The 24,110-nt window shown below is 40.7% G+C and overlaps 1 protein-coding gene and 1 long non-coding RNA gene across 7 annotated transcripts in view; one reads left to right on the top strand and one right to left on the bottom strand.

Annotated features, from left to right (window-relative positions):
• The window catches only part of LOC116484500 (uncharacterized), a 65,318-nt gene that overhangs the window by 17,620 nt on the left and 23,588 nt on the right, over positions 1-24,110 (bottom strand). The window lies entirely within an intron of this gene.
• EXD2 (exonuclease 3'-5' domain containing 2) overlaps positions 1-24,110 on the top strand; it is a 54,929-nt gene that overhangs the window by 21,829 nt on the left and 8,990 nt on the right. For all 6 annotated transcript variants that reach the window (XM_032179282.2, XM_058429417.1, XM_032179287.2 and 3 more), the window contains 5 exons: positions 16,159-16,415; positions 17,650-17,776; positions 22,117-22,448; positions 23,465-23,571; positions 23,826-23,961. In XM_032179282.2, coding sequence (XP_032035173.1) covers positions 16,159-16,415; positions 17,650-17,776; positions 22,117-22,448; positions 23,465-23,571; positions 23,826-23,961 — 959 coding nt within the window. The remainder of the gene's footprint in view (positions 1-16,158; positions 16,416-17,649; positions 17,777-22,116; positions 22,449-23,464; positions 23,572-23,825; positions 23,962-24,110) is intronic.

Genomic DNA, 24,110 nt, shown 5'->3' with positions numbered 1-24,110 from the left:
CAAGGTTTTGCTTTGTTGCCCAGGCTGGTCCCAAACTCCTAGGCTCAAGTGATCCTCCTGCCTTGGCCTCCCAAAGTGTGCTGGGGTTACAGGTGTGCGTGAGCTACCATGCTGGGCCTTTTTTTTTTTTTTTTTTTTTAAGAGATGAGGTCTTGCTCTGTTGTGCAGTTGTATGATCATGGCTCACTGCAGCCTCAAACTCCTGGGCTCAAGTGATCCTCCTGCCTCAGCCTCCTGAGTAACTGGGACTAAAGGCATGTGCCACTCCACCTGGCTAATTTTTTTTTTTTCTTGTAGAAATGGGGTCTTGTTGTGTTGCCCTGGCTGGTCTTCAACTCCTGGCCTCAAGTGATCCTCTCACTTGGTCCTCCTACAAGCATAAGCCACTGCACCCAGCTGTATTTACCTTTTTCTTTTTTTGAGATGGAGTCTTGCTCTGTCACCAAGGCTGGAGTACAGTAGTGCAATCTTGACTCACTGCAACCTTTGCCTCCCGGGTTCAAGTGATTCTCCTGCCTCAGCCTCCTGAGTAGCTGGGACTACAGGCGTGTGCCACAACACCCATCTAATTTTTTGTATTTTTAGTAGAGACAGGGTTTCACCGTGTTAACCAGGATGGTCTCAGTCTCCTAACCTTGTATTTACCTTTTTCTTGGCTCATTTTTTCTTATATCTGTGACCTTCTTTTGGGGATCATTTTCCTTAAAATCGTTCTTTAACAGTTTGGGGCCCATTGATAATAAACTTTGTCGTTTTGAAAATGTCTGTATTTTGATTTTAATCTTAAAGAGATTTTCTCTGGGTGTAAAGTTCTGGCTTGGCAGTTTATCATTTTCAAGATGATATTCCATTGCCTTCTGGCTTCCATTATTGCTGTTGAAGATAACTGTTAGTCTACATCTTTATTCTTTGTAAGTAATGTGATTTTTTCATATCTCTTCTTAAGGTCTTCTCTTTGAGTTTATGGTTCTGAAGTTTCACTATGACGAGTCCAGGTGTTTTATTTCTAACTTGGGATTCAGAAAAATATCTGGATAATAGGATTGATGTTTTATCAATTTAAAATTTCTCTTTGAAGAGTGTCTTTATCCTTTCTTCTTTCTTGCTGGAATTTAATATTTAACATATCTTAGTCTCTCTAGATTCATTATATACAATTTCTTCTGGTCTCTTTTACAATTCCCTTTTTATTTGGCTTTGTCTAATCTATTTAACCTGCCCCTGAGTCTTTTTTTAGACTTTTTTATTGTGAAATATAACACATCAAGAAAAGTTCCTGAACAAAAATAAACACTGAATGATTTATATAAAGAGAACAGCTGTGTAACTAGAAACTAGGTCAAGAAACATAAGATTGCTAGGACTCCAGAAGCTCCCGTTGTGCCCCCTTGCAATCTTTGTCCCCTCACTGCCCTCTTTGAGGGTTACCATTATCCTGTCTTGTGGTATTTACTTTCTTGTTTTCTTTATACTTTTACTACTTAGGCATGCCTCCCTAAGCACTGTAGTTTAATTTTACCTGTTTTTTAAATTTAATATAAACAAATCATTGCGTACGTGCTCTTTTTTGTCTGGCTTCTTTTTCCAAACATGAGATTTACCTGTATTGTGTGTGACTATGATTTGTTGCCATATAGTATTCCATGGTATAAATATACCATGGCTTATTTTTCCATTCTATTACTGATGGACATTTTTATATATATATAAAATACAGTATAGGCTGGGCATGGTGGCTCACACCTGTAATCCCAGCACTTTGGGAGGCCGAGGCAGGTGGATCACCTGAACCTGAGGTCAGGAGTTCAAGACCAGCCTGGCCAACATGGCGAAACCCCATCTCTACTAAAAATACAAAAATTAGCCAGGTATGGTGGTACATACAGCTATAATCCCAATTACTCGGGAGGCTGAGGCAGGAGAATTGCTGGAACCCAGGAGGCAGAGGTTGCAGTGAGCTGAGATTGTGCCACTGCACTCCAGCCTGGGTGACATAGTGAGACTCCATCTCAAAAAAAAAAAAAAAAAATATATATATATATATATCTGTGTGTGTGTGTGTGTGTGTGTGTGTATAATACAATATATCATTTACATTTGGGGGCTCTTGCAAAGAATGGTGCAATTGAACATTTACACTCATTATTGGGCATATGTATCTATGAGTGGAGTTCTGGGTCAAGGAGTTTGTGTGTGTGTGCACATGCACGCACAACTTTAACTTTTATAGATGATGCCAAACTGTTTACCAAGATCTTTTTATGAATTTACCTTCCCATTAGTAGCATATGACTGATCCCATTGTTTCCAGCTGTTTTCAGAAGTGATTATACTAATTTAACCTCCCTATATATGAAAATTCCCTTTATTTTACATCCTTGTCCACATTTGGTACTGTCATATTTAAAAATTTTATCCATTCTGTTGGGCTTGTAATAACAGTTCACTATTATTTTAATTTGGATATTCCTGATTACTAAGGAAATTGAACATCTTTTTGTATTTTATTGGTCATTTAGATATCCTCTTTTATGAAGTGTCTGTTCAAGTCTCTTGCCTCATTTTCTTTTTTTTCTTGCCTCATTTTCTATCGAGTTATCTTTATAGAAGTTCTTTACATATTCTGCATGTGAACCCTCTGGGAGTTAAATTTATGTTGTAAATATTTTCTCCCATTCTGTAAATTGCCTTTACATTCTTTTAATGTTTTCTTTTGATAAACAGAAGATCTGTGTCGAACAGTTTATCAAGTCTTCCCCTATACACAGTCATGAACATAGTCTCCTCATGTTATTTTCTTGGAGTTTTATGGTTTTAACCTTGGCGATTCAGATTTACAATCCACCTGAAATTGATTTTTTAGGTGTGTTTGTATATGATGTGTGGTAGGGTTAAGTTTAATTTTTTCTCCCAAAGAGATTGCCAATCTGCCTAGATCACAGATTGAACAGGTAAACCTTTCCTGATTGCTCTGCGATGCCACTTTATCACAAAACAAGTGTCTGTATGTGTCTAGATCTGTTTTTGTCTTCCTGATTGTCTATTTTTCTATTCTTGCACCAATTATTATGTACTTTATTATTTACCATTGCTTTAAAATAACTCTGGATATCTGGGACAGCAAGACCTGCCATCTTGTTCTTTTTCCACAATATCTTGGATGATCTTGATACTCCACATTTTATTTTTTGAGATGGAGTCTCACTCTGTCACCCAGACTGGAATGCAGTGGCATGATCTCGGCTCACTGCAGCCTCCACCTCCTGGGTTCAAGCCATTCTCCTGCCTCAGCCACCCGAGTAGCTGGGAAAATAGGTGCCTGCTACCACACCTGGCTTATATTTTGTTATAGGTTTTAGAATCAATTTTCAGGTCCTATAAAATTTTCTTGAAATTTTGATTGAGATTATATTGTATAGATCAGTTTGTAGGGAACTGACTTCTTTATATTATTGAAGGGTTTTAAAAAATTGACATGAAATTATATGTGTTATGTATAATGTTTTATGCATGTATACATTGTGGGATAATTAAATCTAGCTAACATGCATTACTTCACATAATTATCATTTTTCAATGATGAGAACACTTAACATACACTATCTTTGCATTTTAGTAATACAATATATCATTAACTATAGTCACCATGCTGTATACTAGAGGTCCTGAACTCATTCCTCCTATATAACTGTAATTATATATTCTTTGATCAACATTTTCTCATCCTCCTCTCCTCCCAACCATCCTAGCCTGTGGTAACCACTATTCTACTGTCTACTTCTATGAGATCAACTCTTTTATTTTTTAGAGACATATTCTCGCTCTGTTACCCAGGCTAGAGTGCAGTGGCGTGATCATAACTCACTACAGCCTTGAGGTCCTAGGCTCAATCAGTCCTCCTGCCTTACCCTCCCAAGTAGTTAGGACTACAGGCACACACTACCACAACTGGCTAATTTTTTTTTTAGAGATGAGGTCTCACTATGTATGATTCTTAGGCTGTTCTTGCATTTCTGGCCTCAAGTGATCCTTCCACCTCAGCCTCCCGAGTAGCTGGGATTACAGGAGGGAGCTACCATGCCCACTAAGATCAACTTTTTTAGATTCCACATATGAGTGAGCTCATGCAGTATTTATCTTTCTGGCTTATTTCGCTTAACATAATGTATTCCAGGTTTAGCCATGTTGTCACAAATGACAAGATTTCGTTATTTTTTATAGACAAATAGTATTCCATTTTAAAGAGAAAGATTTATATATCACATTTTCTTTTTTTTTAAATTATACTTTAAGTTCTAGGGTACATGTGCACAACATGCAAGTTTGTTACATATGTATACATGTGCCATGTTGGTGTGCTGCACCCATTAACTCATCATTTACATTAGGTATATCTCCTAATGCTATCCCTTCCCCTCCCCCAACTCCATGACAGGCCCTGGTGTGTGATGTTCCCCTTCCTGTGACCAAGTGTTCTCATTGTTCAGTTCCCACCTATGAGTGAGAACATGCGGTGTTTGGTTTTTTGTCCTTGGCGATAGTTTGCTGAGAATGATGGTTTCCAGCTTCATCCATGTCCCTGCAAAGGACATGAACTCATCCTTTTTTATGGCTGCATAGTATTCCATGGTGTATATGTGCCACATTTTCTTAATCCAGTCTATCATTGATAGACATTTGGGTTGGTTCCAAGTCTTTGCTATTGTGAATAGTGCCGCAATAAACATACGTGTGCATGTGTCTTTATAGTAGCATGATTTATAATCCTTTGGGTATATACCCAGTAATGGGATGGCTGGGTGAAATGGTATTTCTAGTTCTAGATCCTTGAGGAATCGCCACACTGTCTCCCACAATGGTTGAACTAGTTTACAGTCCCACCAACAGTGTAAAAGTGTTACTGTTTCTCCACATCTTCTCCAGCATCTGTTGTTTCCTGACTTTTTAATGATCACCATTCTAACTGGTGTGAGATGGTATCTCATTGTGGTTTTGATTTGCATTTCTCTGATGGCCAGTGATGACGAGCATTTGTTCATGTGTCTGTTGGCTGCATAAATGTCTTCTTTTGAGAATTGTCTGCTCATGTCCTTTGCCCACTTTTTGGTGGGGTTGTTTTTTTCTTGTAAATTTGTTTGAGTTCTTTGTAGATTCTGGATATTAGCCCTTTATCAGATGAGTAGATTGCAAAAATTTCCTCCCATTCTGTAGGTTGCTTGTTCACTCTGACGGTAGTTTCTTTTGCTGTGCAGAAGCTCTTTAGTTTAATTAGATCCCATGTGTCAATTTTGGCTTTTGTTGCCATTGCTTTTGGTGTTTTATACGTGAAGTCCTTGCCCATGCCTGTGTCCTGAATGGTATTGCCTAGGTTTTCTTCTAGGGTTTTTATGGTTTTAGGTCTAACATTTAAGTCTTTAATCCATCTTGAATTAATGTTTGTATAAGGTGTAAGGAAGGGATCCAGTTTCAGCTTTCTACATATGGCTAGCCAGTTTTCCCACCACCATTTATTAAATGGAAATCCTTTCCCCATTTCTTGTTTTTGTCAGGTTTGTCAAAGATCAGATGGTTGTAGATGTGTGGTATTATTTCTCAGGGTTCTGTTCTGTTCCATTGGTCTATATCTCTGTTTTGGTACCAGTACCGTGCTGTTTTGGTTACTGTAGCCTTGTAGTATAGTTTGAAGTCAGGTAGTGTGATGCCTCCAGCTTTGTTCTTTTTGCTTAGGATTGTCTTGGCAATGCAGGCTCTTTTTTGGTTCCATATGAACTTTAAAGTAGTTTTTTCCAATTCTGTGAAGAAAGTCATTGGTAGCTTGATGGGGATGGCATTGAATCTATAAATTACCTTGGGCAGTATGGCCATTTTCACGATATTGATTCTTCCTATCCATGAGCATGGAATGTTCTTCCATTTGTTTGTGTCCTCTTTTATTTCGTTGAGCAGTGGTTTGTAGTTCTCCTTGAAGAGGTCCTTCACATCCCTTGGAAATTGGATTCCTAGGTATTTTATTCTCTTTGGAGCAATTGTGAATGGGAGTTCACTCATGATTTGGCTCTCTGGTAGTCTGTTATTGGTGTATAAAAATGCTTGTGATTTTTGCACATTGATTTTATATCCTGAGTCACATTTTCTTTATCTATTCATCTGTTGATGAACACTTAGGTTGATTCTATATCTTGGCTGTTATGAATGGTGCTGCAGTAAACATGGGTATGCAGCTATCTCTTTGACATACTAATTTTATTTCACTTGGGTATATATCCAGTAGTGGAATTGCTAGACCACAATATTGAGTTTTTGAATCTAAGTATTTGTTTAGACCTTTAGTTTCTCTTAATAATGTATTTATAGTTTTCTGTGATTTTTAAATTTAAGTATAAATGGAGATTTTAAACATTTTTCTGTTTCCGGTACATGGAAAAATGCAATTGAGTTTTACATATTTCTCTTGTATTAAGGAATCTTTCTAAACTCACTTATTCTAATTACTTGTAGATTCTTTTGGATTTCTATATAGACTATTATCTTTGAAAATGACAATTTTATTTCTTTCCGGTCCTTGACATTTTTTCTTTCTTTTCTTGCCTTGGTGTACCTGGCTAAGATCACAGTACAGTATTCCATAGATGTGGTGATAGTAGACATCCTTGACTTATTCGCTATCTCAAAATGACAGCTTTTAACATTTCACCTTGAAATATAATATCTGCAGTAGGTTTGTAGATCCCTTTATCAGATTAAATATGTTCATTTCTATTCTTGGTTTGCTAAGAGTTTTTTTTTTTAATCATGAATGGTTGGTGAATTTAATCAAATGTTTTCTGCATTTCTTGAGATAATGATATATCTTCTCTCTTTATTCTGTTATTGTGTTGAAATACATTGATTTTTGAATTCCTGGGATAAATCCAGCTTGACCATGATGTCTTATTCTTTTTATACATTGCTAAGTTCATTTTGCTAATATATTTTAGAGGATTTAAAACAAAATCTGTTTGTGAGTCATATTGGCCTATAATTTCTCTTTCTTAAAATGGCCTTGTCAGGCTATTTATTTATTTATTTATTTATTTTTGAGACGAAGTCTTGCTCTGTCACCCAGGCTGGAGTGCAGTGGCACAATCTTGGCTCACTGCAACCTCTGCCTCCCGAGTTCACGAGATTCTCATGCCTCAGCCCCCTGAGTAGCTGGGATTACAGATGTGTACCACCACACTCAGCTAATTTTTGTATTTTTAGTAGAGACAGGGTTTCACCATGTTGGCCAGGCTGGTCTCGAACTCTTGACCTCAGGTGATTTGCCTGCCTCGGCCTCCCAAAGTGCTGGGATTACAGGCGTGAGCCACTGCACCTGGCTTTTTTTTTTTTTTTTTTTGAGACAGAGTCTCGCTCTGTCAAACAGGCTGGAGTGCAGTGGCACGATCTTGGCTCACTGCAAGCTCTGCCTCCTGGGTTCACGCCATTCTCCTGCCTCAGCCTCCCAAGTAGCTGGGACTACAGGCGCCCACCACCACGCCCGGCCAATTTTTTGTATTTTTAGTAGAGATGGGGTTTCACCGTGGTCTCGATCTCCTGACCTCGTGATCTGCCTGCCTCGGCCTCCCAAAGTGCTGGGATTACAAGCGTGAGCCACCGCGCCTGGCCTTTTTTTTTTTTTTTTAAACATGCAGAGTTGGGCCAGGTGCAGTGGCTCACTCCGGTAATCCCAGCACTTTGGGAGGCCGAAGTGGGCGGATTACAAAGTCAGGAGTTCGAGACCAGCCTGGCCAACATGGTGAAACCCCGTCTCTTCTAAAAATACAAAAATTAGCCAGGCTTGGTCATGGGTACCTGTAATCCCAGCTACTGGGGAGGCTGAGGCAGGAGAATCGCTTGAAACCAGAAGGCAGAGGTTGCAGTGAGCCAAGATTGCACCACTGCACTCCAGCCTGGTCAACAAGAGTGAAACTCTTTCTCAATCAATCAGTCAATCAATAAGAGATAGAGTTGTCCTTTTGCCCAGGTTGGAGTGCAGTGGCTCAGTCATAGCTCACTGCAGCCTCAAATTCCTGGGCTCAAGAGATCCTCCCACCTCAGCCTCCCAGGTACCTGGGACTACAGGTACACACCACCACGCCTGGCTAATTTTTTAATTTTTTTGTGGAGACAGGAGTCTTGCCATGTTGCCCAGGCTGGTGTCAAACTCCTGAGCTCAAGCAGTCCACCTGCCTCAGCCTCCCAAAGTGCTGGGATTACAGGTGTGAGCCACTGTGCTTGGCCATTGTCAGGCTTTGATTAAAAAAAGTTGTGCTAGCTTCATACAACAAATTAGGGGTGTTTCCTATTTTTATGTTCTCTGGAAGAGTTTGTATAAGATTGTCATTCTTTTTTTACTTAAAATGTTTAGTTAGAATCTACTGGTGAAGCCATCTGGAGTTTTAAGGGAAGTTTTTGAATTATGGATACAATTTCTTGAACAGTTATAGAGCTATTAATATTTTCTATTAATGTCTCAGTTTTGATAAATTATATATTTCATCTATCATCTAAATATGTTATCTTTAAAATTTTTTAATTATTGGCATAAACCAAGCATAGTACCTCATGTCTGTAATCCCACCACTATGGGAGGCTGAGGCGGGAGGATCACACTTCAGGCTAGGAGTATGAGACCAGCCTGGGCAACACAATGAGAATCTGTCTTTACAAAAACATTAAAAAATTAGCCTGGCATGGTGGTGTGAGTCTGTAGTCCCAGATACTCAGGAGGCTAAGGTGGTAGGATGGTTTGGGCCCAGGAGTTCAAGGCTGCAGTGAGCTATGATCACGCCACTGCGCTACAGCCTGGGCAACAGAGCAAGACCCGGTCTCCCCCTCCAAAAAAAATTATTGGCTGGCCAGGCGAGGTGGCTCATGACTATAATCCCAGCACTTTGGGAGGCCAAGGCAAGTGGATCACGACGTCAGGAGTTCGAGACCAGCCTGGCCAACATGGTGAAACCCCGTCTCTACTAAAGATACAAAAAAAAAAAAAATTAGCCAGGCGTGGTGGTGCACACCTGTAATCCCAGCTACTCGGGAGGCTGAGGCAGGAGAATCGCTTGAACCTGGCAGGTGGAGGTTGCAGTGAGCCAAGATCGTGCCATTGCACTCCACCTAGGTGACAGGGTGAGACTCTATCTCAAAAAAAAAAAAAATTATTGGCATATATTTGTTTATGATATCCTCTGACAATTTTTTCCCCGTCTGGTAGATACCTAGGAATGTCTCTTTTTTCATTCCTGACTTTGCTTACTTGTGCTTCTCTCTTTTTTCTTAATAATTCCTTCCATAGGTTTATTAATTTTATTAGTCTTTTCAAACCACCAACTTTTCACTTTGTTGATCTCCTTTATATTTATGCTTAATTGATTTCTACTCTTATTTCTATTATTTCTTTCCTTCTGTTGTTCTCTTGGGTATAATTTCTTATTCTTCATTATTCTTCAACCAACTTTAATCTGACATCTTTCCATATTACTCCACTGAAACTGATCAAGTTGATGGCTTTCTTGTTTTCTAGTCCAGTGGACACTTATTTGGACTCATTATTCTTGCTCTCAAAAGCATCACACTCATATTCTATCTCCTATCTTATTATCCTTTCTACTTTTTCCTTTTCTGATTCCTGTTTTACCTGATACCTAAATACTGAAATGGGTCAGGCTTGGTCTCTTCTGTATCCACCCCAGATATTGCAAACTCAGATGCCTACAAGAGCCAAGCAGGTTCTGTAAAGCAATGATATAGAGTGATTGTTTGCATTTTTTAATACATAGGAATGTTCTTAAATTCATAAGGAAATGTATTACCTTTCATTTTTTCTTTAAAGATAAGGCCTCAGGCCGGGCACGGTGGCTCAAGCCTGTAATCCTAGCACTTTGGGAGGCGGAGGTGGGCGGATCACAAGGTCAGGAGTTCGAGACCATCCTGGCCAACATAGTGAAACCCTGTCTCTACTAAAAATACAAAAAAATTAGCAGGGCGTGGTGGCGGGCGCCTGTAGTCCCAGCTACTCAGGAGGCTGAGGCAGGAGAATGGCGTGAACCTGGGAGGCGGAGCTTGCAGTGAGCCGAGATGGTGCCACTGCACTCCAGCCTGGGCGACAGAGCCAGACTCTGTCTCAAAAAAAAAAAAAAAAAAAAAGATAAGGCCTCTGGGGTCTTTCATTTTTGTAGTTTTACTAGCAACATGGATCCTGAGAAATATTTCTTTGTATTAGAAAAATAATGGTGTACAAATATGATGGTAAGTGGAAGACGACATTCGGCTTCAGTTGAAAAGACATTATGGTGAATTAGAGAATTCATGCCTCATATAAATGAAAAAGCTGCCATGTAGTTCAAACCAGCTGTTACTGGATTGTCCAGTTCTTTAAAAAGAAACTTGGAGTATGGATTTTTTAAAATGTGAACTCTACTAATTTAAAAATTCTGGCATAAGTTTTTAAATATGTGGAGACCAAAAATAATACTATAATAAAAGCATGTCTGTGAGTCAGCAGATGGATCCGTGGGCCACTAATTTATGTCTTCTAATTTACATTCTTTTCTTGTATTCTCATCTAATTGTATGGCTTTAAATACCATTGATATGGTGATTACTCTCAAAATCAGAATGCCAGCCTTTCATATTCACCTGCCTACTTGACATCTCTCCTTGAATGTCTAATAGGCATCTCAAACTTAACATGTTCCTAACAGAACTCATTCTTGATTTTTCTTCCCAAACTTGTTATCCCCAGTCGGAATTCCCCACCTTTAAGACTAAAATCAGTGAGACACTCTTCTCTCAGAGGTTTGTCCAACAGGATGGTGATATGATTGAAAGTCAGAAATAAACAGTATATGTTAAATTTCTTTAATGGCAAAATATATGCAAATCCAAAGAAGTGGTTATACAAAGCAGGAAATAACAGCATGCTATCACAACGAGGTATAGGTTTCTTTGAGTTACCTATAATGAGGTGTAACTGTGGATAAATCACCTGTACAAAATGAATATTCTGCCATGTTTTAGGAGCTATTGTTGCCCTTCTCCTGAGGCAGGTGGAGACATTAAATACCTTTTTGATCCCCTGACTTCTGCCTTGTCCTTTCTGGAGACTCTGGCTACATATTTCCTTGCATAACAGGTACAAATAATTGGTGCAATAAAGGCTGAGCAAGGTGATTTTCCCAAAACCATCATCCTGTAGACCCAGTGTATTAGTCCATTCTTGCCCTGCTATAAAGAAATACTTGAGACTGGGTAATTTATTAAAGAAAAGGGGTTTAATTGGCTGTACAGCAAGCATGGGAGCATCTGCTTCTGGTGAGGCCTCCAGGAGCTTTTACTCATGGTGGAAGGCAAAGCAGGAACAGGCGTCTTACATGGCAGGAACAGCACCAAGACGGCGGGGAGGTGCCACACACTTGTTTTTTTTTGAGACAGGGTCTTACTTTGTCGCCTAGGTTGGAGTGCAGTGGCGCAGTCTTGGCTCACTGCACTCTCCACCTCCCAGGCTCAAGCGATCCTCACACCTCGGCCTCTGGAGTAGCTGGGACTACAGGCGCACACCATCATACCTGTCCCCATGTTGCCCAGGCTGGTATCAAACTCCTGGACTTAAGCGATCCGCCCACCTTGGCCTCCCAAAGTGCTGGGATTACAGGCATGAGCCACTATACTCAGCCACCACACATTTTTAAACAACCATATCTTGTGAGAACTCACTCAGTATAAGTACCAAGGGGGAAGGGTGCTAAACCATTTGTAAGAACTCCATCTCATGATCCAGTCATCTCCCACCAGGCTCTACCTCCAACATTGGAGATTAGAATTCAACATGAGATTTGGGTGGGGACACAGATACAAACTATATCACACTCCTACTACCTCCTGAGTCCAAGCTTCAAGTGTCTCTCACCTGGACTATTGCAAACCTTCCCCTGACTGGCCTCCCTGCTTTGACTCTTGCGCATGTACAATCCTTTCTCCATGCAAATCAAATTGTGTCAGTCCTCTGCCCAAAACCCTTCCATTGCTTAGAGTAAAATGCAGATGGCCAGGTGCAGTGGCACATGCCTGTAATCCCAGCATGTTGGGAGGCCGAGGCAGGTGGATCACGAAGTCAAGAGATCTAGACCATCCTGGCCAACATGGTGAAACCCCGTCTCTACTAAAAATACAAAAATTAGCTGGGCGTGGTGGTGGGCTCCTGAAGTCCCAGCTACTCAGGAGGCTGAGGCAGGAGAATCGCTTGAACCCGGGAGGCTGAGGTTGCAGTGAGCCGAGATCACACCACTGTACTCCAGCCTGGCAACAGAGTGAGACTCCGTCTCAAAAAAAAAGAATAAAACGCAGATGTCTTAATTACCTACATGCTCTTAAGGTCTTACTTGCTGTAGCTTCTTTCAGCACCTCTGATTTTGTCTCTTCCTACTCTCTTTCCATCCTACTCTTTTCAGCGTCTAGCCACATTGGGCCTTAGTTCTGTTACCTCATTCCTATCTCAAAACCCTGGTCTAAATTTAACTGATACGTAAACTCCACAGACTAGGGGTGCTCATTAGTTAACCTGTTCCAGCCCAGAAGATGGTCCCGTGTCATTGTTTACTTTCTGCAGCCTTCGTGAAGTCATTTAAAGAATCACAGGACATTCCAGAAACTTTTTTTTATGAATACTGTTTTGTTTTGTTGGTTTTTTTCTTGTAAGAATACTGAAGCCAAAATGGATTATCCCCTGGCTCCTGGAAGGAGGACTCTAACCCAGTGTTCTCTAAATGAATCACTGAAACAGCAGAGTGTTAGAAATTGTATCTGTAATGATTGTTGGTATTGTTCAGTTAAACTTTATACTTTTGTGTATATATAACACATTAATACAGTATTATATATGTATAATTTATAAATATATATAGTATATGTCTCAAACATTTTCATATATGTTGACTAATTTTAAAAACCCTAGATTAAATAATGCTAATAAGACCACTGGTTTAAATAATGCTAATGAAATTAAAACATGTCACTTTTTAATAATGTTGATAAGCCAAGGGTTTCTTGTCTCCCATGAGTAGTGATGTCAGGGCAAAAAGACTAGAAAGCAAAAAGGGGGAAATATGAGAAATAAAGACTAGATATCTTATTCTTTAAGCTAAATTGACTCTCCTAGAAACATTATTCTTCCAATTATATATTCAATATAAGTTATGTACCTAGTGGAATCATAAACATTTGGATTCCTAGTGAGAAAACTTTGATTATAGTATGTTGGATCTTAAGCACAATCCAGAAACATTAAAGACAACTCAATTTACCTATCTATCTAGTTTTTATTTAATTTATTTTATCTTTTTCTTTTCTTTTTACTCACCACTATATTAACAAGGAAATTAATGTGTGGTAGGCAATGAGACCTGACTGTAAAGAGGTACAAATATCGAACCTTGGGAATTTGTAGTGAGTTTTATGTCAAATTAGCAGTACTAGCTATTAGAAGTAGAGATTTATAGCTTTTTCTTGGAGAAAGCTGATATCACAGAGGGAAGGAACTACTCATTAATTTTTAAAAAGGTGATTTGGTCACATCCAGATGAATTATTAGAGAACAGGAACCCCAGTAGTCATGTTTTTCATAGATCTTTGTAACCTTGGCTGAGCCCCAAGAAGTAGACAATGAGATCAAACTGGCATGCTTTCGTGTGAGGATACGAAAATAGCCCTCATTGGTAAAGCAGTGCCTAAGAAGGAAGCCTAAGTCTTTTGTGAGTTAGATCATGGTTTTACTACGCCTTAGAAAAGAAGTTGAGGGCTAGAGGGCCGGGCATGGTATCTCACGCCTGTAATCACAGCACTTTGGGAGGCTGAGATGGGCAGATCATTTGAGGTCAGGAGTTTGAGACCAGCCTGGCCAACATGGTGAAACCCTGTCTCTACTAAAAATACAAAAAAGCTGGGTGTGGTGGCAGGTACCTATAATCCCAGCTACTCGGGAGGCTGAGGCAGGAGAATAGCTTGAACCCGGGAGGCAGAGGTTGCAGTGAGCTGAGATTGCGCTACTGTACTCCAGCCTGGGCAACAGAGCGAGACTTGGAAAAAAAGTTGAGGGCCAGAGCCCTCCCCAATTTTTTTTTTTTTTAGCAGCAGTTCTTTTGTGATCTTGACTATTTCCTCTGTGTGATTTTGGTCACTTCAATTATGCAGTGTACCTCCTCTGATTAATTGTGACACTTTGCTTGAAACATCCCTTTGGCATTTGCCATGTCATTTTCTGTATGTGTGAGCTTGTGTTTATGTGTATCCCTCCTATTCCTCCTATAAGATTATAAATTCCTTAAATCAGCACACTCTCTTCCATTACTTTGTATGCAACTGTGGCACTGCAGGCCTAGCAGGCAGCTAGTACAGTAGCGAGAGGACCACATTGCCCTAGAGCAGAGTTTCTCAGCCTCCTCGCTATTGACATTTTGGGCAGATGATTCTTTTTTGTACATTGTAGGATGTTTAGCAGCCTTCTGGCCTCTACTTACTAGATGCCTATGGACTTCCTCCCCATTGTGACAACCAAAAATTTCTCCAGATATTGCCAAATGTCTCCTGGGGTACAAAATTACCCTCAGTTGAGAACTACTATTCTAGGGACTGGGAAATTTAGGTGACAGTATGATAGTCCTAGCTTTGCCATGATCTCACCATATTTGGTCAAACTGATTCACCTATATTCCTCTCCTGACAAGTGAGAAGGATTGGAATTTATTGGGTGCTTAATCTGGGTTCTGTGGATAGCTTTAGGGAAACTTTAATCCCTTGAAAATATATGTGAGTTTTGTGTGTACATTTTTCTAGGAATAACATCCTTAGCTTTCAGCATTTTTTCAAACTTATCTATGACCCCAAAAAGATTAAGCCTCAGCCAGGCGCAGTGGCTCATGCCTGTAATCCCAGCACTCTGGAAGGCCGAGGCAGAAGGATCACTTGAGGTCAGGAGTTCGAGACCAGGGCGACATGGTGAATCTTCATCTCTACAAAAAATACAAAAATTAACTGGGCGTGGCTGTGCGTGCCTGTAATCCCAGCTACTCGGGAGGCTGAGGCAGGAGAATAGCTTGAACCTGGGAGGTGGAGGTTGCAGTGAGCCAAGATTGAGCCACTGCACTCAAGCCTGGGCGACAGACCCAGACTCCGTCTAAAAAAAAGCAAAAAGATTAAACCTCGATCACTTATTGTATAAAGTTTTTTGTATCTTTTAAGATTTAAAGGCCCTAACTTATACTCAATATACATTTTTGTTTTCTTTTTATGAACGCCATTTGTGACTAGAAAATGCTGAGAAAGCACTTTGTGCTACCAGGATTATATTATGAGGTACCACTTATTTACAGTACTCTATCTCCTACCTCTTTTTAAAAATTGGATCTTGAGTCAGTGATGATAAGGTAAATGACTAGAGTTACCTGCATATACATTAGAGAGGCTGGATAATGAAAAGAGGATGTTTATCATTTTGCACTCTACTCCTTGGCCTTTTTTCCTTAGCCTTTTTTTTTTTTTTTTTTTTTTTGAGACGGAGTTTTACTATTGTCATCCAGGCTGGAGTGCAGTGCTCACTGCAACCTCTGCCTCCCGGGTTCAAGCGATTCCCCTGCCTCAGGCTCCCATGTAGCTGGGATTACAGGCACGTGCCACCACGGCCAGCTAATTTTTGTATTTTTGGTAGAGACGGGGTTTCGCCATGTTGGCCAAGCTTGTCTTGAACTCCTGACCTCGGGTGATCCGCCCGCCTCGGCCTCCCAAAGTGCTGGGATTACAGGAATGAGCCACCGTGCCCAACCTCCTTAGCCTTTTAAAATCAGCATGTTCCATATGACTGCCAGTGTATGTTCCAGAGCTCTCCTGTGTCGGCTGGTCGCTGTTTATGGCTTATATTTCAGGCCTTGGCATTTGGGGTTCTCGGTAACCTTTGTTTAGGCCGCTGCTTCACAAAGTCCATTGCATTTGTTACTGTAGGCTTATCTGTAGATGCAAACCAAAACCTGGTCAGATGCTCCCTTTGGGAAGTTAAGGATGTACCTCTTAGACTTTTTTGTCACAGTTATATGTTATGCTCGCTGCTGTGCTCAGGTGTGAACCACAACCTTGTCTTCTCTGTTGCAGGTAAATTTGGAAGGCAAAGCCAGCCCTCTGTCACTTCTACAAATGGCCTCTCCAAGTGGCCTCTGTGTCTTGGTTCGCCTGCCCAAGCTAATATGTGGAGGAAAAACACTACCAAGAACATTATTGGATATTTTGGCAGATGGCACCATTTTGAAAGTTGGAGTGGGATGCTCAGAAGATGCCAGCAAGCTTCTGCAGGATTATGGCCTCGTTGTTAGGGGGTGCCTGGACCTCCGATACCTAGCCATGCGGCAGAGGTGTGGTTTGTATGAATGCTGGGATTCCTGTAGCTGCGGGACAAATATTTTAGCCAGATTTGTAGATGCCTGGGACTCGGTAGTGAAACATGTGAAATTGTATAGGAGCCTAGAGGCTTCTAAGATGCATATTGAATTTGTGAGGAGACATTCCAACTTCTGTGAAACTTTGGTTACCTAGAATTGGCCTTTTTAGATCAAACGTTACCGAGGTATCTCTGTAAGCTAAAAGCTGGTGGTCCCACTGGCTAAATTATGGCTGCAAAGGGTTTTTGGTTTTCTTTTTTCCCATATGATATTTTTGGAAATTTTTATTTAAATCAAGAAGATTTAATGTAAAAATCTGTATTTCTGGCTTCTCTTGAAAAATTAGGTAATCTGACTACACCGAGTCTACAGTTCTAGATGGCAGCATTTGGCTGGGTAGCATATGTGCCCTTTAGACGAGCATGCTCTGTTCAGTTTGCCAGAGTCCCCACCACTCCCATTGTAACCCTGGCTCCTCATGGTAAGCCTTTGAGTTTGCAGACCCTGCTTTAGGCCAAAAATGATAGTAGACTAGCCCTTATCTGGGAGGAAGAGAGATTTCCTTTAGAATTTTATTCCTATGGAAATTTGATTTCAGCTTGTCTTTTAGGAGTGGGGGGTCATAATTACCTCCTCATGTTTATGTACGGGTCCTCATTTATAATAATGTGGACTGAAACAGCCTCTTGCCCTGCCTGAAGTGACACAGTCACTAAAAGGTTAGAGATTTGGTAAACTAAGAGAAGGCCTGATTAAAATCTGTATTATCACAATTTTTTAGTATAAAATGAAATTTTATTTTAGTTTGTTAGTTTGGCTTATTTATATAAAGCAGTGTGGATAGAGGCTAAACGCTGACTCGGGAGCAGACTGCATGGGTAGGAGTCTCAGTGCTGCCACTTGCCAGCTGTATGACCTTTGGCACAGTACTAAGCCTCTCTGTTCCTCAGTTTCCTCATCTGTAAAGTAGAGATGATAATGTAGCCACCTCACAGGGTTGGTGTGAGTATTAAATGAGTTAAACTACAGAAAGTGTTTATAAAGTGTTTCACAAATAGGTAGATAACAAATTATCATTTTCTTTGATGTCTAGTGAGATTCAGTATGTTATGTCTGTTTATTGGCCATTTATATATCTTTTTTGATTTTCTTGTTCATGTCCTTTGCCTGTTTTTGATGCATGGTTTTGTTTCTTTCTTTCTTTTAGAAACAATTTGCTCTGTAATGGGCTTAGCCTGAAATCCCTCGCTGAGACTGTTTTGAACTTTCCCCTTGACAAGTCCCTTCTACTTCGTTGCAGCAACTGGGATGCTGAAACTCTCACAGAGGACCAGGTACTTCTTATCAGAGTTGTTGAAGAATGGAAGGTCATTGTTTCTGAAGTATAACTGTTTATAAAATTCAAATTCTCAAATATAGTATAAGTATTGGATGGAGATGCCTTAAAATAGATTCATTCTCTGGTGATACTCCGGCTGACTGGTCTACAATAATCACTTAAATGAAAGATAAGAGTCCTGCTTTTGTTTTATTTTTGAGATGGAGTCTCACTCTGTTGCCCAAGCTGGAGTGCAGTGGTACGATCTTGGCTCACTGCAACCTCTGCCTCCTGGGTTCAAGCAATTCTCCTGCCTCAGCCTCCTGAGTAGCTGAGATTACAGATGTGCACCACCACACCTGGCTAATATTTTTGGATTTTCAGTGGAGGCGGGGTTTCACCACGTTGGTCAGGCTGGTCTCGAACTCCTGACCTCAAATGATCCACCCACCTCAACCTCCAGGTGTGAGCCACTGTGCCCGGCCAAGAGTCCTGATTTTTTTGAGCATTTACTATATATTGGGCATTTCAGAAAAAGGGATTTTTTTTTATGAATACAAATGCATAATTTAAAAAAATATATAGTGTTATAAGTGTGTAGGAGTTATAAGTTATTTTAAGAAGCAGTAAGTAGTTCCCTGCATTACTTTTCCCATTCCTAATCCTTCTTCCTTCTTCTCAGAGGCAACCACTTTCATTTCTTTCTGGTAATTATCATTATAATTCTAAATTACATGCATGCGTTATTCTTTCTTTTTTTTTTTTTTTTTTTTGAGACGGAGTCTCGCTCTGTCGCCCAGGCTGGAGTGCAGTGGCGCAATCTTGGCTCACTGCAAGCTCCACCTCCCAGGTTCACGCCATTCTCCTGCCTCAGCCTCTCTGAGTAGCTGGGACTACAGGCGCCCGCCACCACGCCCGGCTAATTTTTTTGTATTTTTAGTAGAGATGAAGTTTCACCGTGGTCTCCATCTCCTGACCTCGTGATCCGCCCGCCTTGGCCTCCCAAAGTGCTGGGATTACAAGTGTGAGCCACTGCGCCTGGCCTATTCTTTCTTATTTATTTATATTATCTTTTGACATCATACTATGGAAGATACAGTTTAGTACTCTTGCAGCTCCCCTGTCCCCAAATACTTCTCTTCCCCATCCTCCCAATTTAGGTAAATCATCATTTTTATCAAGTTAATATCCAGTATTTATATTATTTATAGCTGAGTCACAAAGTAAACTGCAGTTACTTTTATTTCCCAGGATTAATAATTAGTATTTTGTTTGCATAGTGTTCCATGTACCTATTGTTTCCACCCCAGACTCCTTACCAGAACTATGGATCTCCTCTGGGCTGGTTCAGACACACGTCAGGTCACTTACTTGTTTCATTTTCCCTTGGAGCCTTCTCTCCTAGAGCCGTCTATCCCAGGACGGAGTGCACTCTAGGCCTGCTCCCCAACTCTCATACTGGAATTTGTATTTACCAACAGCGTGGAATTCCCTTCACCTCTCTCTTTCATAGTAGATCCTCTGTTTTTTAAATTCCATGTCTTTTTCCTTTCTTGCCTTGGTGGAGTACATTCATAACAGCTTCTTGAGAAAGGGAGCATGAGCAGTAAAAAAAATGTCAGTAACTGTGTCTTTTCTCTCAGGTGACTTAGTTTCTCCAGAAATGAATCTTCTAGTACTCTATTCAAGAAGTGTAAGCCCCACTGCCTATATTCCAGTCACTGAGTAGGGGAAAGGTGCCAGTGGTCTTAACATTCAGTGTGTAATCTCTCCCTTAATCCCACTTTCTTCAGGTGACATTTTGTCCCTCCCTTCAGTTGCGCCTGGTATTACCAGGTCCAGATGCTCTGTGTTTTAACCATTATATGATTTAAACTTTTACTGTCTTTTGGGCTAGGGGAGGGATAGTTGTCTGGCCCTGTGCTGTAAAGGAGGAGATCAGGGTGTAAGCATTCTCTATAGAGATTTCACCTTATCCTTCTGTTTTCGCCCTTGCCTTCACAGATATCTGGTGTCTCCATTCCTTATGCTTTCCTGGTCTCTGTGGCTCAAACTCATTTGAACTTAGGCTTTTTGCCATGCCACTTGCATAGGCCTAGTTTCAACCTTGCTTGCCGAGTCAGTTACCACTTGTTCATCCTTGAGAAACGTTAACTGGTTTCCAAAGTAGCTACACCATTTTGTATTCCCACCAGTAGCATATGAGGGTGCCGGGGTTCTGCATCCTTGCTGACATTTGTTATTGTCAGTCTTTTCCGTTAGAGCCATCCTAGTAGGTATGAAGCGGTATTTCATTGTGGTTTTGATTTACATTTCCTTTGTGACTAATGATGCTGGGCATCTGTTCATGTGTGTATTGGCCATTTGTATATCTTCCGTGGAGAAATGTCTATTCATACATATCCTTTGCCCGTGTTTTAATTGGGTCATTCGTTATTTTATTTTTGAGTTTTAGGAATTCTTTCTATATTCTAGATCCTTTTCAGATAGATGATCTATAAAATATTTTCTACCATTGGTTGTTTGAAGCAGAATAGTTTTTAATTTTGATGAGCTCCAGCTATCAGTTTCTTTTTAAAAATCTCTTCCTTTAATTGCTTATGCTTTTGCTGTCATAGTCAAGAAATCATTGCCTCACCCAAGGTCATGACGATTGGCTCCTGTGTTTTCTTCTAAAAGTCATATAGTTTTAGCTCTTGCATTTAAGTCTGTGATCCATTTTGAGTTAATTTTTGTGTGTCTTGTGAGGTAGGGGTCCACATTCACTCTTTTGCATGTGGACCTCCAGTCATCCTAGTACCATTTGTTTCTTTATCATTAGAAAATAATGTGTTAAAGAGAACTCTGAAGTCTTCTCGTTCAAGCACACATTCTTCTGTGGGAAACAGTCTGCTAATAGATATGTAGATTGTTGGATCTAGGTGGAAAATTTTATCCAAACTTGTTTTACTCTAAAAGTATAAATGATGCTTCGTAATAGAATTATTCACTGGCTTGGTTATTAAAGGTGAACTAATAGAATTTTAAAGTCCTTACGCTTTTTGTTGGGAAAAGCTATTAATTTTAGTTTTTTTTAAAATTTAATTTTATTTATTTATTTATTTATTTTTGAGATGGAGTCCCACTCTGTCGCTCAGGCTGGAGTGCAGTGATGCGATCTCAGCTCACTGCAACCTCTGCCTCCTGGGTTCAAGCCCCAGGTTCAAGCAATTCTCCTGCCTCAGCCTTCCGAGTAGATGGGATTACAGGCGCACGCCACCACGCCCAGCTGATTTTTTGTATTTTTAGTAGAGACGGGGTTTCCCCATGTTGGCTGTGCTGGTCTCGAATTCTTGACCTCAAGTGATCCGCCCGCCTCAGCCTCCCAAAGTGTTGGGATTACAAGCACGAGCCACCGTGCCCAGCCGAATTTTAGTTTTGACCATAGTACTTTTCCTTTTTTTTTTGAGATGGAGTCTTGTTCTGTCTCCTAGGCTGGAGTGCAGTGGCACGGTCTCAGCTCACTGCAACCTTCACCTCCTGGGTTCAAGTGATTCTCCTGTCTTAGCCTCCTGAGTAGCTGGGATTACAGGCGTCCGCCACCACACCCAGCTAATTTTTGTATTTTTAGTAGAGACAGGGTTTCACCATGTTGGCCAGGCTGGTTTCGAACTCCTTACCTCAGGTGATCTGCTCGCCTTGGCCTCCTAAAGTGCTGGGATTACAGGTGTGAGCCACCATGCCTGGCCCGCAGTACTTTTCTTTATGACCAGCTTGCCTATCACCAGTTGCTTGGGAGAATGACTTTCCACTATTAAATGAATAAATTCCAGGAATGGGCCCTGTGACTTTGATTTGAGGCCCATGTTTGAAACCTATTTGTTTTCTTTGTTTTCAATATCTTATTAATAGATATGGCAGGTCATTTCTGATTGACAGTCACACAGGCCTCTTAATCATGATTTCAGCCATTCCAGAGGATGACTGCCTCCAAAGTGAATTTCATGTACTAGTTATCAGGCCTTTGTTAACTACCCTTCCCCCAAACTTGAGAGAAGTCTGTCCAGCAATTTGGTAGCAAATAGAAACTTCACTAATTTATATAGGTGAGGATTTTCAGCATTTAGAGTAAGTCATTATTTTAGCTATTTTAGTTAAAAACATAGAGAACATGAGAGTTAATCATACTATTCAATTTACTTTTGTATAGTTTGAAAATTTTTATAATAAAAAGTTTTAAGGAAGTATATGGTGCCCAGGTTGTCGTACATTTTGAATTAGGATCCTAAGAGTTATCTATTTCTTTGTGATTGACTTTGAAGTTGTTCTCTCTGGTTTGCCTTCCAGATTCCACTGATCTCTGACTTTTCTCTTCAGGTAATTTATGCTGCCAGGGATGCCCAGATTTCAGTGGCTCTCTTTCTTCATCTTCTTGGATACCCTTTCTCTAGGAATTCACCTGGAGAAAAAAATGATGACCACAGTAGCTGGAGAAAAGTCTTGGAAAAATGCCAGGGTGTGGTCGACATCCCATTTCGAAGCAAAGGAATGAGCAGATTGGGAGAAGAGGTTAATGGGGAAGCAACAGAATCTCAGCAGAAGCCAAGAAATAAGAAGTCTAAGATGGATGGGATGGTGCCAGGCAACCACCAAGGGAGAGACCCCAGAAAACATAAAAGAAAGCCCCTGGGGGTGGGCTATTCTGCCAGGTAACTGAGTCATTCCCTGTCTAGTAAAGAGTCAGTGGCCCAGCCTTAGCAAAGGGTGTGATGCTTCCCTTGGATCTGGGGAGAAGGCTTGTTGTAGGGGAGCAGCAGCTCTCCAGGGATTAGTCTTGCTTTTTGTTTCCATCAGAGACATTTGGTCTCTCCTTTGCTTTATTTGTGTATTTTTCTCCTTTTCCCTTCTTTTACTTTTTTATTTATTGACAGTTGGAGTGGAAATGAGGAAAGCTTAGCTTAGTTCTGTCATTGACCCTAATGTGACCTTAGGCCTTAACTTCTCCAACTGTAAATGGGGATATAATTATCATTCCTTCCTTGTTTCAGGCTAGCTGTGAAAATAAATAACATGTGGTGCCTCGTACTTTTCAGGAGAAATGCATCATCTGATTTCTTGTTCATATGTTATTTGATTATTTAGAATGACATCCAGCTCCAAGAAAATGTTACTCTTTAGCCAATGAAAAATGTTCTGTATAACTTATTCCCCTATTGTAGGAAGATGACTAATAAGTACTTTGGAGCATAAATTTGGTCCCTGTAGCAAAGTGCCTTTAGGAATTAATTGGATGATTAAATTGAAGGAAGTGTTATTGCATGTGAGTTAGAAGTAAATCCACATGGCCCTCATTACTTTGGCTTGAACTTTTAAATTTTTAATGTACTTCTTTTAATCCAGTGATTTGGAAGTTTTCTGGTTGCTTGGTTCTTTTTTGCATTCACAGCAGAGCTGTGTGTAAACCACCCAACATACTCCTTAATGTCCTAGTCCATAAGTGTAAAAACTAGAGGCATAAACTCATTCATTTTTAGTTCTGTTTCCTAGCCCAATGCAGGTGAGGATTAAACATGGTTTCTCACTCTGTTTGTTTTTTCCATAGTGGTGTGTTTGACCTTAGTGTTGAGAATAGTTTGAGTCACTCAGAAGAGAGCATGGGAAGGAAATAGACATTTTGACCCACAGTTAGCTTCCAGTTTGAGATTTCTCTTTCCTTTCCCTGCAGAAAATCACCTCTTTATGATAACTGCTTTCTCCATGCTCCTGATGGACAGCCCCTCTGCACTTGTGATAGAAGAAAAGCTCAGTGGTACCTGGACAAAGGCATTGGTGGTATGAGATTCAGCTGTCCTTGTTTATCTCTAATTAGGTGCATTGGATGCTGGCAGGAGTGGGGAGTGAGATAAGGAAGAGGGAGGGATAGAAGAAGGCAGAGAGACCGTAAGATGCATGGGACTGGGTAGGCACAACCCAGAAATCGTGTTCTCTGCCAGGCCGTAGCAGAGAACAGTGAAGGTAGTGCTGCTTCTTGGGTGTGGTGGCGGGGGCAGGGGGAACAGTCAAACATTGATGTCTCTTCTCTTAAGAGCTGGTGAGTGAAGAGCCCTTTGTGGTGAAGCTACGGTTTGAACCTGCAGGAAGGCCCGAATCTCCTGGAGACTATTACTTGATGGTTAAAGAGAATCTGTGTGTAGTGTGTGGCAAGAGAGACTCCTACATTCGGTGAGTGTGGCATTGGGCCACCCTGGTTGTCTGTGGCAGATGGAAATTGCTTTTGTAGCCATATGCAGAGCCTTTGGGGGCTGTGGCTGAGTCTGTCCAGTTTGGCTGAGAGACTTGTCCCTAGCATCCAGCTTCCCCAGGAGCTTTGG

Source organism: Hylobates moloch, unplaced genomic scaffold (genome assembly GCF_009828535.3).
Source record: "Hylobates moloch isolate HMO894 unplaced genomic scaffold, HMol_V3 SCAFFOLD_16, whole genome shotgun sequence".
In the NCBI taxonomy this organism is placed as follows: domain Eukaryota; kingdom Metazoa; phylum Chordata; class Mammalia; order Primates; family Hylobatidae; genus Hylobates; species Hylobates moloch.
This window is presented reverse-complemented; position numbering and strand designations above follow the sequence as displayed.